The sequence below is a fragment of the Hydractinia symbiolongicarpus genome, chromosome 12, assembly GCF_029227915.1.
Source record: "Hydractinia symbiolongicarpus strain clone_291-10 chromosome 12, HSymV2.1, whole genome shotgun sequence".
In the NCBI taxonomy this organism is placed as follows: Eukaryota; Metazoa; Cnidaria; class Hydrozoa; order Anthoathecata; family Hydractiniidae; genus Hydractinia; species Hydractinia symbiolongicarpus.
This window is the reverse complement of record NC_079886.1, coordinates 13,203,034-13,219,107: the sequence shown is the minus strand read 5'-3', so window position 1 is coordinate 13,219,107 and position 16,074 is coordinate 13,203,034. Positions and strand designations below refer to the sequence as shown.

Genomic DNA, 16,074 nt, shown 5'->3' with positions numbered 1-16,074 from the left:
TTAACAATAACGGGCGGTGATATGCGCTAAATTACATAGCCAAAATTTAAAAAAAGATGATTATAAATCAAATTACAAATTTAGTGTTAAAATAAAAAAGAGAGTTTCATTTTTCAATTACAAAAAAAATTAAATTTTAAAGATGGTAACTCCTGATTTGCGTTTTTTTAACTTGGTAAATTTTAGCGTAACGCCACATCGTAAGAAAGTGACCCGTACTTTCCGTGTCGTGGACTCACATGGTTACTCACACAAGCGTATTATTATATAGACTAGCTGAATTCCCGTGGAAGAATCCACTGAATCTCCCATTAAACCGATGTAAGGGATACCATACAAAAACATACAACACAGTAATTTGAATTTTCAAAACTCACATTTCAACCTCGACCCCGGGCTCTTAGTCTCTTTTATAACGGGATGGCATAAAGAAAAAAAAGCCTTGGGATCGAGGTTGCTCACAATCTGCATTATTCTATGTTTATAAACGCTGAAACAAAAAATCTAAAAGTATAAGTATGCGCAACAAAAAAAATAATAAAAAAAATTATGAAATAAAAATGGAAAATGTCTAAAAAAATCAAAGGCGTATAACAACCGTTACGTAAAAAGCGGAATACGCTAAAACTATATACTTGGTTTATCATTCCAGAAGTGCACCAGGGAAAAAGGGAAACCAAACGTTAAAAAAACCAACATTTTTCATTAATTCATACAAAATCAGCTATTCAATCTATTGCATACGGCTGCCCTTCCAAAGTTATACTCAAAATATAACAAATTATAATTAGTAGTTGAAACACATAAAAGTGAAATATAAAAACAACAGCTTCTATGACTGCATTAGCCAGCGCAGTCTGTTCGTCAGTAAGTTGAGCCCTTAGTTGAGAAGCTCTTTCAGCCTCCATAGCTACATCAACGTTTTCGGTTGGGGGCAATTCATCTCAGTGAGGAAGAGTATAATCAGTAAGAGATTTACCAAATTGCCAAGTACAAAATTAATATCTTGAAGCAGCTTTTACTCAGCCTGCTCCTCATTCATTTGGCGTACATAATCTTCATACATTGCATCCTTGTACCTTGTCCACAAAGTAAAAGGATCAGAAGGTTCACAGTGAGTAAGTATCACCGCAAACAGTTGCCTCAATTGTCGAGGCAGCTGAAAGTTAACAGCTTCCTGTAAAGTATTGTTCCATTCCGTATCATCTTGCAGGTGTCCACGCAATAAACAGGCGTCACGAAATGTTTCAGCAACATTGCCATTGACAGTTCGTAAATCTTCAAAAGAAGTTGCACCAGGTGTATGCAGTAGCAACATACGCAAATAAAAACGCTCACCTGCGCGAGGACTTACACTATACATTCTGGATACAATTTTACCATGACTGCGTTGTCTTGGCTTCCAAACTTTGTTCTTGTTGAAAACAAAATGAAGAGGAATATCTGGATACATATATTGGCGAGCATCGCGATTCTCTGCATTTAACACAAACCAAGCTGTTAATTTTAACAATATGGTTATTTGGCAAATGCATGGGCAATCTATGGACAACATGAGATTGTTGGTGCATGTTAAATTCAAAAAGACGCCATACTGCTTCCGGTGCACTGACATACCGCGCATCTAAAAATGAATGCACCTCATCATGATCAATACGTTCATTAATCTCAATGTTGGCACAATCATGACCTTTATAAATATACTTATAGAGGTATTTAACACGCCTCCAAGTTTATATGTGCATTGTATTTCTTGGAAAGCCATGGATTATATGGAACAATCCAGCGATTATCTATGTCAACATTATTGACATTGATATGCATACCATTATTACGACGTCTATATGACGGGTATCCGTTGACTTCAGCTAGGGTAGATGCTAAAAAGTTCTTTGGAAAACTTTTAGTGCACACGCCATCTTCCATACATCTGGAATTAGGATTCAGATGTCCACATGGTCCATGAATCATACACGATCGTACAATTTCAAACAGCTTAGGGTGTTCCTGTTGATTAGAAATTTCTGCTGAAATAACACCGTCTATGTCATCTGCATCCCTAAGTTTGTCATTGGGATCTAAATGAATTAACAAATGACAATGAGGCAAACCCCTCTTTTAAAATTCTATAACATACACATGTGCTATAGTCTTACCTAGAACTCCCATTTCAGTAACATCTTTAAGGAGTTCATTTAGTTTCAATTTAAAAACTCGAAACTAAATCAGGCCGATCATGTGCACGTTGGCCTGCAAGCAAATTTTCTCTAATTTCACGCCATTTTAGATTGCACGGAAAAGTCAGAAAAAAATCAGGTTTTCCAAACTTACCAATGACGGCCATAGCATCTTGATAGTTTTAAGTCATGGCACGTGGACTTCCTTGAAAACTTGAAGGAAAAACAACAATAGGACCTGGTTGAAGGCCTCGCACTTCAGCTCGTGCATTCAAATGGTCAGCTAAACCTTCATAACTACCAACACGAAGGTTGGTTTGATTTGCTCGAATGTAATTTAAATTATTACCTTCAACTTTTAACATAAGAATCAACACAATACTGCTGAAACAATTTCTTACCATAATGAATCGGGCTGAAATACTCCCGAACAGCTAAACGGTAAGTATAATACTGCAACATTTGTAGTGGTGTTGCGAGTACATACGTACATCTTCTCTACAGCCATTATTTTCTGGGCGTGCCATTATTTCGTTGAGTGATCTACCTGCTTCATAAATATAAAGTTGGTTAAAAACAGGAGGTTGTCCTTCAGGAGGGTGAAGACCCCCAACACGATGCCATATTTCACCACAGATACGAAAGCATGGTGTTCCACGGCCATGTGGGGAGCAAAGGTTTGCTCCAAAAGAAGCAAATGCAACGGCACTATTATACTTACGTGTATTTGCCTGAAGGTACTTTGCCTGAACAGTATCTGTATTTGTGAATAATTCCCTAAGCTGCTGAGGGTAAGGAGACAAATTATCTAATGCAACTTTACCAGTGTGACAACATTTAAAACAATTCTCATTTTGAAACTTTAAAGCTTGACAATACTCACACTTTTTGTTCATAGCACCTAAAAAATATAAATTAGGCAATATATTTTGACGCGCAATATTATAATACGGCGCATTTCGGCGAGCACGAACAGCAGCATGTCTTTGGACATCAACTTGCCTTCTATTTATAGCCTGCGCATTAGATTCTAATTGCCTAGAAACAATGTGCCTTTGAGCCTCCATAAATTGTCTGTTGCAAGTTTGCTGAGCTGATTCTGCATTACGTCTAGCAGCCTGTCTAACACTATCATTATGCTGCCTAGTATTGGCCTGATCAGTCGATTACAATCGACGTAAAGATGCGACACATTGAGCGTGTTGCCTACGTCTAGCTAAGGCAACATTCTCATTACGAGATAAACGTGGCACTACATTTCTCTGTATTTCCTGTGGAAATTAAAAATTTTGGGAAATATGTGATCGTTGCCTCAAAATAGCACCTACTAAACCTTGATTATTGTCACGTTGTTGCAACACAAACCTACCCAAATTACTAAACAGTCTAAAGCCACGAACAGTATTACTGCTGTCATTAATTCCACACTCATTAGACATATCCTAATTAAAACTAAATAAAACAAATTAGGTACCACAGTTCCTAAAATTAGAAAAAATAAGATATATATACTTAAGGTACTACTTAAGGTAAAGTCAGAACTATCAACCTACTTAAGGTTGATAGTTCTGACTTTTTACACTTAATTAATATATACCACTATTTTTATAATTAATACCACTATTTTGAATTCAATAAAATCCTCTTATTCGTAAAACAACAGTTTTGAAATGCTACGCTAACGATATATAATTTAAAAATAAAGAATTTCTTACTCACAGTTTTTAAAGTTTCAACTGCTATAGATTTTGATAAACTATTTCTTTCCTTTTTTTTGTCTGGTATCTAGATAAAAGAGAAGATTAAGTATTTAAAACTTTACCTGTAAATTCCTCCTTCCCACTTAACATAATAGATAATCCTTGTACAACTTTACATATCCCTTACATCGTTCAATCATATTTAGTAATAGTAAGAAGCAATACATAGTGCAAAGCAGTCAGAAATGGAATTCATCTTTGCTTTTACTAGGGCCAAAAAATAATTCCATGTTTCAGGCTCGGAAGACCTACTGGAAAAAAATAATTATCCCTATCCTAATCAAAGATAATCAACCAATTGAGTCGTTAGATATCGAATAGGAGAGCTAAGGAATGTGTAAAATGATCAATATTTTCTCAAAATTGAAGATAGGGAAATCCTTAACTGGAAAAGTGCTTGGTTGAATGATTTTATCATGGATGCCGCGCAGAAATTGATATGCAAAACACTTGACAAAGAAGATAACTATCAATCTGTTTAGAATACTCAAAAGAACACTGCCATCCCTTTTGATCCTGTATACTAACACCACATTCAACTTTTACACGACGGAGGTTCGCAGAGTCGGATTTGCGATAGTTTGAAATCGACTTTGAATAATGTTTCTAAGAAATCCATCTATTCATTGTGTAAGCATGTAGTTGGTAAATTTGAGTCTTGAAAGGGACCAGAAAAAATACTTTTTCCTTAAGTTAACCCACTTTGACATTATTTTAGTTTCTATTTCTATGAGCAGGTTTGAAGTTTTCATGCTTTTGTATTCTATAACATTTTTTCATTATTTATCAGAAAAAAAATCTTTTTTCGTGGCATTGAAAGTACTCAAACTGAAGGATTTTTCTCATATTACTTTTATACTAAAAATACACACTAAACAACTCTTTCATAAAAAAGCATCACAAATTAGAGAGATTTTTTTCATTTTGATCTTAGCCTCATTTTAAAAAACCTTTGTTACGTTTATCTATTTTCGACGTTTTTTAGGATTAATAAATAAGACACCTTATCTTTACCTTATGGGTACAGTGTCTTTATTCTTTCTATTTTTATGAATTTGTAACTTTGCTAGGATTTCAAAAAAGAGATACCTATTCTGTAGTCATGTGTTTTTCACAGCAAGTTTTGTCACTTCCCGCCGATTAACTTTGAAAACTAGTAAATTCTTTCCGACTAGATCTTTAAAATCACTCAAAACCTTCTAATTTTTATTTTTCAGTTTAAACCACAATTTACGTCAAAAAATGCAAAACAGTTTGCTCACAAATTTTTTAATTAAGGCAAAAAATTCGGGGAAAGATCGTAGTAAGTGGATCGAATTTCTACCATTCTACAGGAATATCAATAAGGGGAGAGCAATTGCTCTTGCTCACGCAAAGGCTTGCCCAATTCTGAGTATTGAGAAACTAGCTGAGCCATTTGCTCCCCCAATTCCAAAAAATGTTTTTCTAGCTGAGCAATATCAATTCCTCTCACATGGAAATCAATGTTCCCTTTCTAATTATTTACAGTAAAAAAGAACCAAAGTATGTAAAAAGGATAAAAAAGACTGTGATAAAATATGTGTTTATAAACTTGTCCTATTTTTCAGATTGCTTGCCCAGTTTAAATTATTGTAACCTTCGGAGAGCGATTTATTGCTCTGGTGTTATTTTCTTATTGATAGGCCTGGTTCTATCCAGAAAGAAATATAAGGGAGTCGGGAGTTTTATTTCCTAGGAAATGTTGACTCTAGGTGGTAACAATTCACTAGTTTATTATGACTGTTTATTATTATTATTAACTAGTTTATCTTAACTGGGGGATCATTATAAACTAGTTTATTATGACTTAGGAGTCATTATTCGGGCCTTGCCATGAGTCGCGAGCAATTGCTCGCGCCCGCGTAGTGCTCGCGTAAATGCTCGTTACCCGAGCATTCTATTGCTCGCGTAAATATTAACATTTTGAGATACAGTAGAGTCTCCATAACTCGAACAGCCACGGGGAAAAGGAAATCGTTCGAGTTATGGAGACATTCGAGTTGTAGAGGTTTTCAACTTTTAGCGCAATATCCTCCCTTTACGTGAACCAGCTGGATAAAAACATTATATTTAATCTTAAGTCTAACTTTAAGGGGGCTATTAGGTTAATGAAAGTCAAAACAATACACTTTTAATGAATTTTTTAATGTTTATTTAGAAAAGAAGTCGGTGATAACTGTTTGCTTACAACTCATATCAAAATCTTTGGCGATATTACGATTCAAGTCCCTCAGGGAAGCTATCATTTCTTCTCCAAAATGTGAAAAAATACTCAAGTCTTCGAGGACGTTGATGGCTGTACGCACTTGCTCGGCCGTCGGTCTTGTGATCTTATCTTCTTCCTCCTTGTCTTCTTCGTCGACCTCTTCTAATTCCTCGTCTTGAGTCCCAGTGATCTCAGCAATAATGTCAGCAGTCTTCAGACGCCCATGGGATGTACTGACTTCAATGTCAAAATCAATGAAATCTTCAGTTGATAAGTCAGGATCAATGTGGTCAGGAAACCTTCGTTTTATGTAAGAGAGTTCAGTATCGAGGGTTGGAATTGGGTCTTCTTCTACTTGCTGGTTAAACTTTTAAAGGGGTCGTCATCTTCGTTGATCGCTCTTTCTGCATCCTTTTGGGAAATTCCTGATTTTCGAAAGCAATTGGTGAATGTTTTGTTGGAAACATCATCCCATGTTTTCCTTAGCATGTACATAGCTGCAAGAATCGAGAACTTCGGAGTCGATTTTTCCTCGTCCAAGGCTTTTATCAATTTCCGCACTGCTAGCGATCGATATTTTGCTTTCAGGGCGCGGATAATTCCTTGGTCCATAGGTTGGGTTCGGGACGTGGTATTTGGAGGAAGAAAGATCAATTCTACCCATTCCAGGTTTTCAACATGAGGATGTGCGGTACAATTGTCAATAATCAAAGCAATTTTTCGCTTAGAGACAGAGAATTTTCGATCAAGCTCGCGTACCCACTCTTCGAACAGCTCTCCAGACATCCAACTCTTCTTTTGCGAACGGTATCGACAGGGTAGTGTTTGACACCTTTAAAGCAACGAGGGTTGGCGGACTTGCCGATTACAAACATTGGCAATCGTTCCCCCAAGGCATTACCAGCAGCTAAACCAGTAAGTCTAACTTTGCTGTGTTTTCTTCCAGAACACTTATCACCTTTCATATGCAAAGTTTTATTGGGAAGGCATTGAAAGAAAAGCCCAAATTCGTCGGCGTTAAAAATGTCTTCCAGAGGATAGCGGGAGAGAATGGTTGGTAATGTTGTCTCCGACCATGGCGCTGTCATTTCCTCAGTGACGGACCGTGATTCTCCAGCGATGGTTTTGAAGGATACTCCATACCTGAAAGGAATGGATGAGAAAAACGTTTATCTCTGTAGTTGTGACTAGTGTAGATGGAGCTTTACATTTTGTTTGATTCGAATCATGGAATTCTAAATTTAGAATGCCATGGCCATGATTCGAACAGAAAACATTCGATTGTTACCATGTTTTGATTTGTGAAAGAATTCGAATATAAAAAGATTCGATTTTTACCAAGTTTCGAAGTTTTGACGAGTGAAAGAAAGCATGGAAGCCATGAAAGTCCAACAAGTCAAAAGATTAACAGACATTATTTGTTGTATAGAACTTCCTATCATTGAACTTATTACGTACGAAATCGACGCTTTTGTCATGGGGTATCATGTTTATAAAAGTAATTGGACACCCTCTGTTGGAGATGAATTTTATGGTTTCATGGAACCAACAAATAAAATGGATAAATATGCAGTTGCAGTCAAGAAAAATGATGGAGAAATCATTGGACATCTACCACTAGGAAAGTCAGGACGCTTTGCAAAAGTCATATTTTACTTTCTGAAGAATGACAGCTTCAATGTTTGCAAAATAACAATTACTGGAAAGTCATTGAATGCTGGTGATGGATTAGGGATGAAAGTCCCATGCAAATTATCCTTCCTCTCTGAAAGAGAGTCTATTGATATTTTGAAAAAACAACTACCAAAGCTATTGTAACATTTTTTTAGATTTTATCTTCACGAAGATAAACAAACAAAATCTTAGTCAACTAACCTGGTTTTCCATTTAGCCATCCACCCCTGAGAAGCTTGAAATGACTCGACACCCAACGCTTCGGCAAACTCAAGAGCTTTCTCTTTCAGCATCGGGCCACTGATTGGGATATTCTCACTCCTCATCATAAGTAACCATTTATGAACAGCTTTGTTCACATCTTCGAATTTTTCTGGCTTTGATCTCTTCGATGTTTGCCCGTTGTTAAACTGCTTGTAAATCTTTTCTTTATTTTTTTTCCAAGTTGACAGGGTGCTTGGAGGAATTTTGAACTCTTTTGCCACATCCTTTGGCGCAGTACCCTTTTCCAACGCTTTAAGAGCTTTGTACTTGATTTTGCACGACTTATTGTCAATTCGACGCTTTGATCCTGCCACAGACGACATTGTTATGAGAGTGTCTTTCTTTTGAAATTCTTTAGATTTTCTCGAAAACGTTCGAAAAAGACGTTCGAAAGGTTTGGATGACGCATCATTAATCATTCGAATTAATAATAAGGCCTGCAAAACACGTATTAACAAGATTTTTAGACCCAATTTATCAGGAAAACTGTTCGAATTTTGATTATGATGTCAGAAAATTCGAGTTATGGAGAGAAAAGTCTCCAAGGGACAAAAAAATTTGTTCGAGTTAAGGGAAGATTCGAGTTAAGGAGAGATTCGAGTTATAGAGGTTCGAGTTATGGAGACTCTACTGTAATTGTAAACCTTTTTTTTTAAGAATTGATTGGTCTTTTAAATGAAATTCCTGCACGAACGCTCGACCTGAAACTGAAAAGATATTTGGTGTGATTATTTTCCACCCATCGTGCAAAAGTTCATTCGCCATTTTGTAAAACGCGTGTGATACGGGCATTAAGGTTAATCTTTGTTGCGCATTCATTTTGCAGTAGAAAAGGGGGGACGTTTTAAATCGTGAACCCCAAACACGATGATCGGGCGTCTACTGGTATAGCGACTCTCTCAATCTTAACTTTCTTTTCTACATGTCCGAAATATGCATGACTATACTGTCATTTTCATAAATTTATTGTTTATTTTTCAGCAAATAGGAAAAAATATGCTTCGTTTTTAAATTAAAAAAATCTTTATCTGCATGGTTTAAATAAAACTTCCAAATTCATTCGGAAAGTTCAGGTACATAAAATTGATACAGAAAAAAAATTGCACGTGGGTTTCGTTTTTTAAATTGTTTCAATAACAGTTGCGGCATAAAGAAAATAATCCATTAAATTTGGACCTGCTATGGTTTACAATTGTTTCGTCAAATGAAGAAATTATCTACAATTAAATCCATGATAAATTGTCTGTTCCGCCTGTAAGTGCAGACTTGCGTCATCCGTGCTCCGTCGGCGTTCACCTCCGCATTAGTTAAGAACCGCATGGCTGGATTTCTTTTGTAAGACCTGGTTACCAACGACGAAGGGCCAGGCAAAAGAGATTTATGTCTACGTAGTTCTTTTAACTAAGTCAGGAGTCAGTGAATTAGCTAGGATGGTCAGGTTGGCTATGAATAGGCTTGCTCGTTGATTTCAAGGACCAGGACTATTCAATAATTCTGAGATCTAAAAGTGTCCGACCAAGACGGAAATCTATCGGACGTTTTAACCGACGAAAGTTCTAAACGAGCCACGGACATGTCCGACCAAACTGGAAATGTGACAGGCATTTTAATCACACGCCTGAAACGATTTAGGTGTGTGCCAAGGCGCACGCCTCTCCTGAAAAAGATGCCATGAGAGACTAAATGTAAAGTTTTTTTAGCGAAAAATATGGCGAGCAAAATTGCTCGCGTGGACACTCCGACGCGAGCAATTAATTGCCCGGGAGGTTATTTGCTAATGGCAAGGCCTGTTATTTATGGGAGTTAAAAATTTCGGTGACACCAGTTTTCCAGTATTCCATTTAGCGAAATGTTCGCAAATTGTTACGCAAAAAAAGTTATCCTTGACTGAGCAATTAGGATAGGGAAAGTTGAGGAAACATAAGCACTGTAGCTACCCAGATAAACGTTTCGAGGGGCGATGTTCTCTGGCAAAATTTTTAAGCCAATTAATTTTAGATTCTACTTTTGAGATTAGCAACAGCATTTTTTCTTAAGCTCAACACAATAACTATCAAAGTAAATTATAACAGTATTTTATGATTTTGATGAAAAATGTTTTCATGCTTAAAGCAAATTTTGAAATAAAAATAGCAAGTTTTGTTCTGGTAAAAAAATCCAAATTAATTCGGGGGGATTTAAATCAGATTAGCCAGCTTTTTTATTCCCCAATAAAGTAATAAATCACATTTATGATTTTTCATTTAAAAAAAAAAAAAATCAAACGCGCGTTTAATTGCAAGTACACTTTTAATACACACTTTTTATTAACACACCAGTTAAAATGGGTTTAGGCTTAAGTTGGATAAAATTTCCATGCTTTTTTCTCCCTGAATTAGCATCCTTCTCTTCCCAGTTGAACTGTGGGAAGAGTCTTCTCAGAAATATGAAGTAACTCTGGATAATCTATGTATGTGTTCACTGGTGTAATAATTCCACCATCATTATGACGAACACAAAAGGTTAAGGTTCACGATGTCGGAAAAATATTATGCGCTAAAGCAGCCAGTTAGCAACTCAAAGGCCAAAATGTCTCTCTACCCTTAGTAACCTACCCGTAACAACCTACGGCCTAGTTTGCCTATAAAACGTTTATAGCTTTCATACATGAAGTTGATAAATAAGGAATTTTCTTAAGGTCAATCCAACAAAACAATGCCAAACTGGTCTTTTTTTACCACTCGCTTGTAACATTTTTATTCTGAAGACCCTAACTTACCAACTTTATTTTTTTCAGTTGTGTGTTTTAAATAATATATGTAAAAAACATCGAAACATTTATTGTTTTAGGCGGTTGCTGCTTTGGTTGGATATCAACATATGATCAGTGAAAAAGATGTAAATTCAATACGCACAGGAAATTCAGCCTTATTGGTACCTGTTAATATTTTTAAAAACAAAAATAAACTCGATTCGAGTAAAAACGTGCAGTTCACAACTATATTTTAGTCTATACTTTCTATAAAAGCCTTCTAAGAAAAGAGTAGAGCTATTTTTGTACGTGCAATTAGAACCATGATTTTAAAAATCCTGGCAGCGGTCGCCAGTGGAGTTTTACAAAAAGATTTTACCAGAAAGTGATTATTTTCTCAGCTAATGACACTTAACTAACGTGACCGTTTAAGCATAACTTCTTATATAAGTATTCAAAAACATAGAAAATTTAATCAGAAATACAATTAAACCGGGGGTAAGCTGCAAAGTGCAATAAGAAACTACAAATTGACCATTATTTAATGCTACCTTCGCATAAGCACCATTATAACATTACATTACATTGAATGTTAGATATCTCTAAACACAAATCCAGACAAGATAAATTAATGTTCCAAAAATAACACAAATCATCTGTTTAATTTACAGACCGTAATAAAATTAGGTTTAATTTGACGAACTGGGCAAGTATGAATTAATGGAGGTGATATTGGATCATGTTAATGGTATTCGTGATGAAACACACGTCTAGAACTCAGTCCAAATAGGTCTTTAAATAATAAATTTGCTAAATACATATATAACTTGAAAAAAATACAGAATTCAAATTACCTTTACTCAGCAAATTTGTTAATACATTCGAAAACACAACTGAGAGAGGATTTTATTTTCATAATAAACTTTGCTTAATTTGCAGACCTTACCGTAAACTCCGTGATACAAAAATTCAATAGCGATCGAAGATATAGAAGCAGAAATGTGATATAATTTTATTGACACATTAAAATTCTGAAAAATAATGTGACGTATGTAGAATAGCTAAATTTTGAATCACATTTTCGCAGCATGAGTAGGTGAAAACATGGTAAAGTACAATCATTTGTTAGCTATGTATTGAAAAAAATTTTAAATGATGTAATTGGTACAAACCTCCAAAATTGATCATATTTCTTCAGCAACAAAAAATCTTTTCTGTCACAACTTTTGATACAAACTTTGTTGCCGGCCGTTTTACACCTCGAAAGAAAGTTGTCTTATATCAAAACACCCCACAGCACACGAAAAACAGAAAAATTTTTTTCATTTAGATCAACTATAATGCGCGAAATCATCCCGGAACTGATAACAACAGTAGGAACATTTGTATTTATTTGATTGATTGATTGATTAGTTCACTGGCTAGTTGATAAATTGTTTGGCTGGCGGATGTTAATTCACTGTTCCCATAATTCTTAATATTCGCAATGCATTATGGTAGTTGTATTCATCGCCGAAAATTAGATGTTTAAACGGTCGATGCTAAATCATATCCACTTAAGAACGATTTCTATTTTTGTATGTTCATGCATAGCAAAGTAGATATTTACTTAACGGTAGGCTTAAACAAGCTGCGTTTTTGACCAATTTTGTTTTCAGGCTAATTTCTCGCCGAACAGACACAATATTTTCAATATTATACATAAGAAGAATATGTAAAAAGAACTTGAATTAACGTTACCCTTGCTAAACTCATGCTAAGATGCGAAGGAACATCACACTTTTTGCTATTCATAAAAACTCTCGAAATAAAAAAATGTGGTATCGACATTTGAATGACAAGTTTGAAATATCGCATAGCTAATGTCTGGTATAGTGTACTACTCCATCCAGTCTTTACATTTTGAACACTGAAAAATGTCTACTTTCTTTGTGAAATATTATTTGTTTATACGAATTCTGATGCCGACAAACATCCCTGCATCGCTTGGTCCGCTTGATCCGCTTTTTCTGTGAGATTTGTGAGAATTCTGAGAATAAATATGCAAGCAGGTGTTTTCTCATCTTCTCTGGATCATTGAGATGTGGTTTTCCTATTAAAGATCTTGGCGTGCAGTTAGTTTAACATGTCAACAAGTAATATTAGTCGAATCCTCGTTAGTATGATTTTTTACATATAAAATTACGTGCGTTAAATATAATGAGCAACAAAAATGTAGAGACAATTGCCAAAAAGCTTTAAATATTTGTATCCAAATATAAAGGCTGAAATACACTATCATTTTTCAATGATCATTTTTCAATGATACATTCCAATGACATACATTCCAATGACAAAAATAACCTTTTTCTGAAATGCAATGCAGTTTGGGTAAGTTTTTCAAACCTGGGTCCCCGAAACCTCAATATCTCTTTAACCGATCGTCAAAAGCGCATAATCCTATACATTTTCTTCATCAGCATTTTTAGCTCTACACAATAAAATCAACGTGTGAACAAATTTCCGAAAAAAATATTTTGTGTATTGACTGGTCCTAGCGGACATCATTAAAATTTAAGTTATGGTTCTCTTTTCCAATGTGCTCCTGCCTAAGTGGATTTTTCCACGGACCTAATCTACTAGTTTCTTATAATAATACGAAGAGTGTGTCTGTCTGTGACAGACAAAGTGGATGTGTTTATTTTTCTTTGATGTTGCCGAAAAAGTTATGTTTCAAATGGTGAAATTTTTGACGTTCGGCGTCAGCAAAATTTTTAAATCCTTATATCTCCTTAGGCGTTCGTCGAAAACATATGATGGTATATATTTCAACCTCTACACATTACAGGCAACAAATGAACTAAATTCTTTTTTGTTTATTCACTGCTGACGTCAGCAAAACATCTAAAGCAGCCTATTTTTCATTGGTCTTTTGCCTAAGAGGATTTTTTAACGGGCCTTATTGACTAGTTAAAAAAATAATATTATTTCTGTTTAGAAAGAAGTGAGTATGCAGCATCTGTGGACGGAGATGTGCTGGCTGGTGAAAGTTCTTCCACAGAAAATCAAGAGGAAAAGCCTAACTTTTCAGCATGGCGAAATTGAGATTTCGTTTACATTTCTTGACCTTCAAGTATTAAGAGTTAACGTTTGCAGAAATAGTTTTTCAAAGCTCACCCATAAAACACAAAAATTAATTCTGAAAAGTAATGTAGTTTTTGGCGATTCTACTTTTTTTTAAAAATAGGGAATTAGGATTGGTAGAATAGTGCAACGAGAATAACCAACGGTTTCAGTGTTTCCGGGAATAATTTTTGCGAATCAAAACAAGCTTCGCAAAAAAACACTGAAACTGTTAAGGCGGGGGCAAACCAGTCCAACATTTCATCCAACATGCAATTTTTGTGATGTTGGATGAAATGTAGGACTGGTTTGAGTCATTTCAAAATTTTAAAAAAATTTAAGATTTTCAAAAAAGAAGAAAAAAATCGTGTTGGACGATGTTGCATGAAATTTGATCGCCGTCAAACATTTCATCCAACATTTTCGGCAAGATCAAAGGAATTCTCTATCTGACTTGCGTAAATTTTCATGTTGGATTGGTTAGGTGGTACTTTTCATCCAACATATAAAAATCCCGCGAATTTCGAACGTTGAATTTTTTAATGGAATGATTTCAATTTGATGCTTTTCAAAAAAAACATTACGAAGAGTAAGGGCGAGTCTTTCTTCTGCCAAGATTGGTCTGTGGCCACCACAGTTGTTCATCTGACCCGGTGATATCAGATAGGATATTTCATTAAGGAGGGAATATCGAAATCCCCCACGTCCATCCGAAACATTTCCCTAAATCCGAATCTGTCTTCGATCTTCAATTCTTTAATGATTAAATGACTAAAATATCTATTTTTTTTCCTTCTCTTTATCCACTCTCTTGTTTTTCCGCGGGTTGGTTTTTCATCGTATGAATCGACGAGTTCATTCAGCAACATAAGCAGCACTGCAGAATTCCTTCCGTCCGCCATTTTGTTTTTCATAAATGAATGAACTCTTTATCGTTCGAGTGTTTTTAAAAGCAGTCCCACAAACCTAAAATTTTGCTTCATCCAACCTGCATTTTTTCATCCAACATTACTTCCAACATGGGAAAAAAATGTTGGGTGAAATGTTGGACTGGTTTGCCCTCGCCTTTAAAGTGTATGAAGGTGAAGTAGCCAACGTATTGTATTTTAAGTGAAGATATTTATAAATATATAAGAAACATCTATTGTACATACATTTTGTTAAAACTAATAATATGTGTTGATTTCATTAATATTTTGTTTCTTTTTAGTGTGAAGGATGGTTATTTATTAGTGCTATAGCCCCTCCCCTCTTAGTTTGCTAAGAAGTAAGCTTTTTCGCGCCTTTTGTGTCAAATTGCAAACACGATGTGTGCGTAAAGATCTCATCAAAATTTATTTGTTCAATCGAACGGCAACAAAACGCTTAGCTATAGTACCTTGTATAATAGTTTATCGTTCGTTTTTCGACTTAAAAAACATCACACATGTTTTAATTACATAGCGCAAACATTTTTCTCTTGAATATAAGCCTTTTGGCAGAACACTAAAAGCTAAATTGTAAACTTTCGAGTGCGTTTTAATCACTCTAGACATGTCAAATTTAAAGATTGTTCGTGCTCAATGCGCATTTTCTTTGGACATTTGCTTGGCTGAAAGTAGAAACAGTTTCCCTACTTTTAAAAGGAGATCTTCGAGTGTTTTTTTTTTAAATAATACCTAAGTGTTTCGGTATTATAACTTGCCAAGTATTTTTTCTTTGTCGTGGAAAACAAAAGGGTGTTGTTTAGCAGCTAATTTGCCACCCAATTGGCCTCGTGGATCCGCCTTAAAAAAGTCAAAATATTTCAACTCAAAAGAATAGCTTGCCCCGCCAAGGGACGGTTTTAGCTTTTATTTATAAAATCCTTTTTTAGTAAAAATAATTAGGAAAAAAGTAACAATTTTAATTTTAATTAATTTTTTAATTCTTTAATTTTTTACTGGGTTTTCCCTACGTTCTTTTTATAGTGTATTACCCAAAGGTCTCAAAAATAGAAGGATACAAACGTTGGGTATTTTCAGTTTACATTTTTAGAGTTAGAAATATTAATCTTTTTCAAAAATTAGTCAGCAAATAGTGGCTTCGTTGGTACACTCTAACGGTAAAAGTCACCAATTTTGTGCCGACTAAAATTTTGTACCGATCTTTTTCCTGTTG

At 35.2% G+C, this 16,074-nt stretch overlaps 1 protein-coding gene across 3 annotated transcripts in view; it reads left to right on the top strand.

Moving 5' to 3' along the window:
* Nucleotides 1-15,127, top strand: part of LOC130622502 (ankyrin repeat and SOCS box protein 11-like) — a 62,215-nt gene extending 47,088 nt beyond the window's left edge. Inside the window, exons 8-10 of one of the 3 annotated variants that reach the window (XM_057437961.1) lie at nucleotides 10,932-11,015; nucleotides 12,164-12,206; nucleotides 13,811-15,127. In XM_057437961.1, coding sequence (XP_057293944.1) covers nucleotides 10,932-11,015; nucleotides 12,164-12,206; nucleotides 13,811-13,917 — 234 coding nt within the window. In that variant the 3' untranslated portion in view covers nucleotides 13,918-15,127. The remainder of the gene's footprint in view (nucleotides 1-10,931; nucleotides 11,016-12,163; nucleotides 12,207-13,810) is intronic. The other 2 variants (XM_057437959.1, XM_057437960.1) reach the window with 2 other exon arrangements.
* Nucleotides 15,128-16,074: the final 947 nt, after the last annotated feature.